General features: G+C 30.2%; 1 protein-coding gene across 1 annotated transcript in view; it reads right to left on the bottom strand.

Moving 5' to 3' along the window:
* Positions 1-2: 2 nt before the first annotated feature.
* The window catches only part of LOC106680829 (Organic anion transporting polypeptide 58Dc), a gene marked incomplete at its 3' end in the record, with an annotated part of 65,682 nt that continues 63,991 nt past the window's right edge, over positions 3-1,693 (bottom strand). Inside the window, exons 11-14 of the mRNA XM_067045689.1 lie at positions 1,517-1,691; positions 377-480; positions 193-294; positions 3-118 (exon numbers count right to left, since the gene is read on the bottom strand). Coding sequence (XP_066901790.1) covers positions 3-118; positions 193-294; positions 377-480; positions 1,517-1,691 — 497 coding nt within the window. The remainder of the gene's footprint in view (positions 119-192; positions 295-376; positions 481-1,516; positions 1,692-1,693) is intronic.

The following is a 1,693-nucleotide window of genomic DNA, read 5'->3' as shown; positions in this document are numbered from 1 at the left end:
TATTTCTTATTTTGCTCTACAGTGACATCCTTCATTTCTGTTTCATCATCAAAAATTTTGAGACCTTTTACATAGTACCACACTCCAAAGTCGAACAGTATTCCGACTGTTACAAAAGCTAAAAATATGGTGAATATATTGTTATTTAAAAATAATTAATATGATTTTACAGTTAATTGATTTAAAAAATACCTGTTGCTGTAAAGTTCAAAATATATCTGAGGGCTTCTCCATTATATAACCAACAGTTTCCAGTTCCAGAACATGTTTTACCCCAGACAAGGCATGTTGTATCTGTGGAAATCATGACATTTATGAAAAAAATTCTTAGTAAAAATTCTTGTGTAACAGTTCAATATAATTTACTCAAACTTACCAATGACATATCCAAAAAATATTGGTGACGGAATAAATGAGAACATACTCATTAACATGATACCAAATCCTAAGGCAACCGGCTTATCTTTCTCCTCAATACATCTGAAAGTTATTTAAATTAGTTTGCCAATCAAGAAAATACTGTATTATTCATGTTGTCACCTATTACACACTCCCTATAAGTATTTATTTTTTATGTGTAGAATATTTTGAATATCCTTTTGGTAGCTTTATAGCAGGGAGATGTGAGTGCTATTGAACACTGGAAACAGTGGCCCATCATACTGAAGATCGACACAAAAGGTGTATTTGGAAGTAGTAAACAGGAAGCCATCAATTGGAATTTCATAAAGCTTTTACTTAGGTAGTAAATGAGGGAGGATAGTGTATCCTCACAGAAGGTTTAATTAAATCAACCAGGTGTCAATCCTCCTGGAAAGGACTTCAGGACTGGCTTAAAAAGAAAATAATTGATTTCTCTTAATCTATTGACCAGCCTTTCTGAAGCAATTTTGCAGGGAGGACTCTATCCAGAAATGTAGATGAATAAAAGAGAAGCTTAGAAAGGAAAATAAGGTAGATAAGAGAATTGAAAAGAGAACTCTATCCTCTTATGTTAAAGTGGGGATTTTCCTGAAGTGCAAATAGAGACACACTAGAACACTTCTGGCAAGACCTTTTGGGACGAACGTACTTCTTCTTAGACTAAATTAATTATTACAAACAATTTTGGATAATTATCTTCAATTATAAAATATAAAATTTAAATATAAAAAGACAAATGAATGAAAACATATTTATGACTATTTTATTTTACATAATCTAGGAGATGAATAATATTATAAATAAAGAAACATACTTTAAATTGTAAGTAAAACACATTTAAAACATTATGTGTTTATATAATGTTAATAACGTAAATAAAAATATCTGTTAGGGCGTTAATTGCCAGTTTGATTTATTCTATTCTGAACTTAAATCTGGCAGGGTTATAGAAAATTACATTGTGAATCTTCAATCATTAGGGTCTAGTTTAAATTACTAATGATTATCCATAACCTTATGAATATTTTATTAGGTTAATACTAACTACATTTTACTGTCGAAAAATTTTATCCACCAATCCTTAATAATTTACCTTACTGAAACTAAAAAATTGGATGCTCTTCCAGTTGCTCCAGTAAGTTTAAGAAAACATACAACAGCTAGAAATATATAAAATTTCTGATTACAGTCAACTGGACATGGTCCTGTGGCAGCAATTTGAGGTAGAAGTTTACCCTCTGGATTAAATTCTATTACACATTGACATTCT

This window comes from Halyomorpha halys, unplaced genomic scaffold (assembly GCF_000696795.3).
Source record: "Halyomorpha halys isolate HHAL.00 unplaced genomic scaffold, Hhal_1.1 Scaffold292.1, whole genome shotgun sequence".
NCBI lineage: Eukaryota > Metazoa > Arthropoda > Insecta > Hemiptera > Pentatomidae > Halyomorpha > Halyomorpha halys.
Note: the sequence above shows the minus strand (reverse complement) of the source record. Positions and strands in the feature narration are given on the sequence as shown.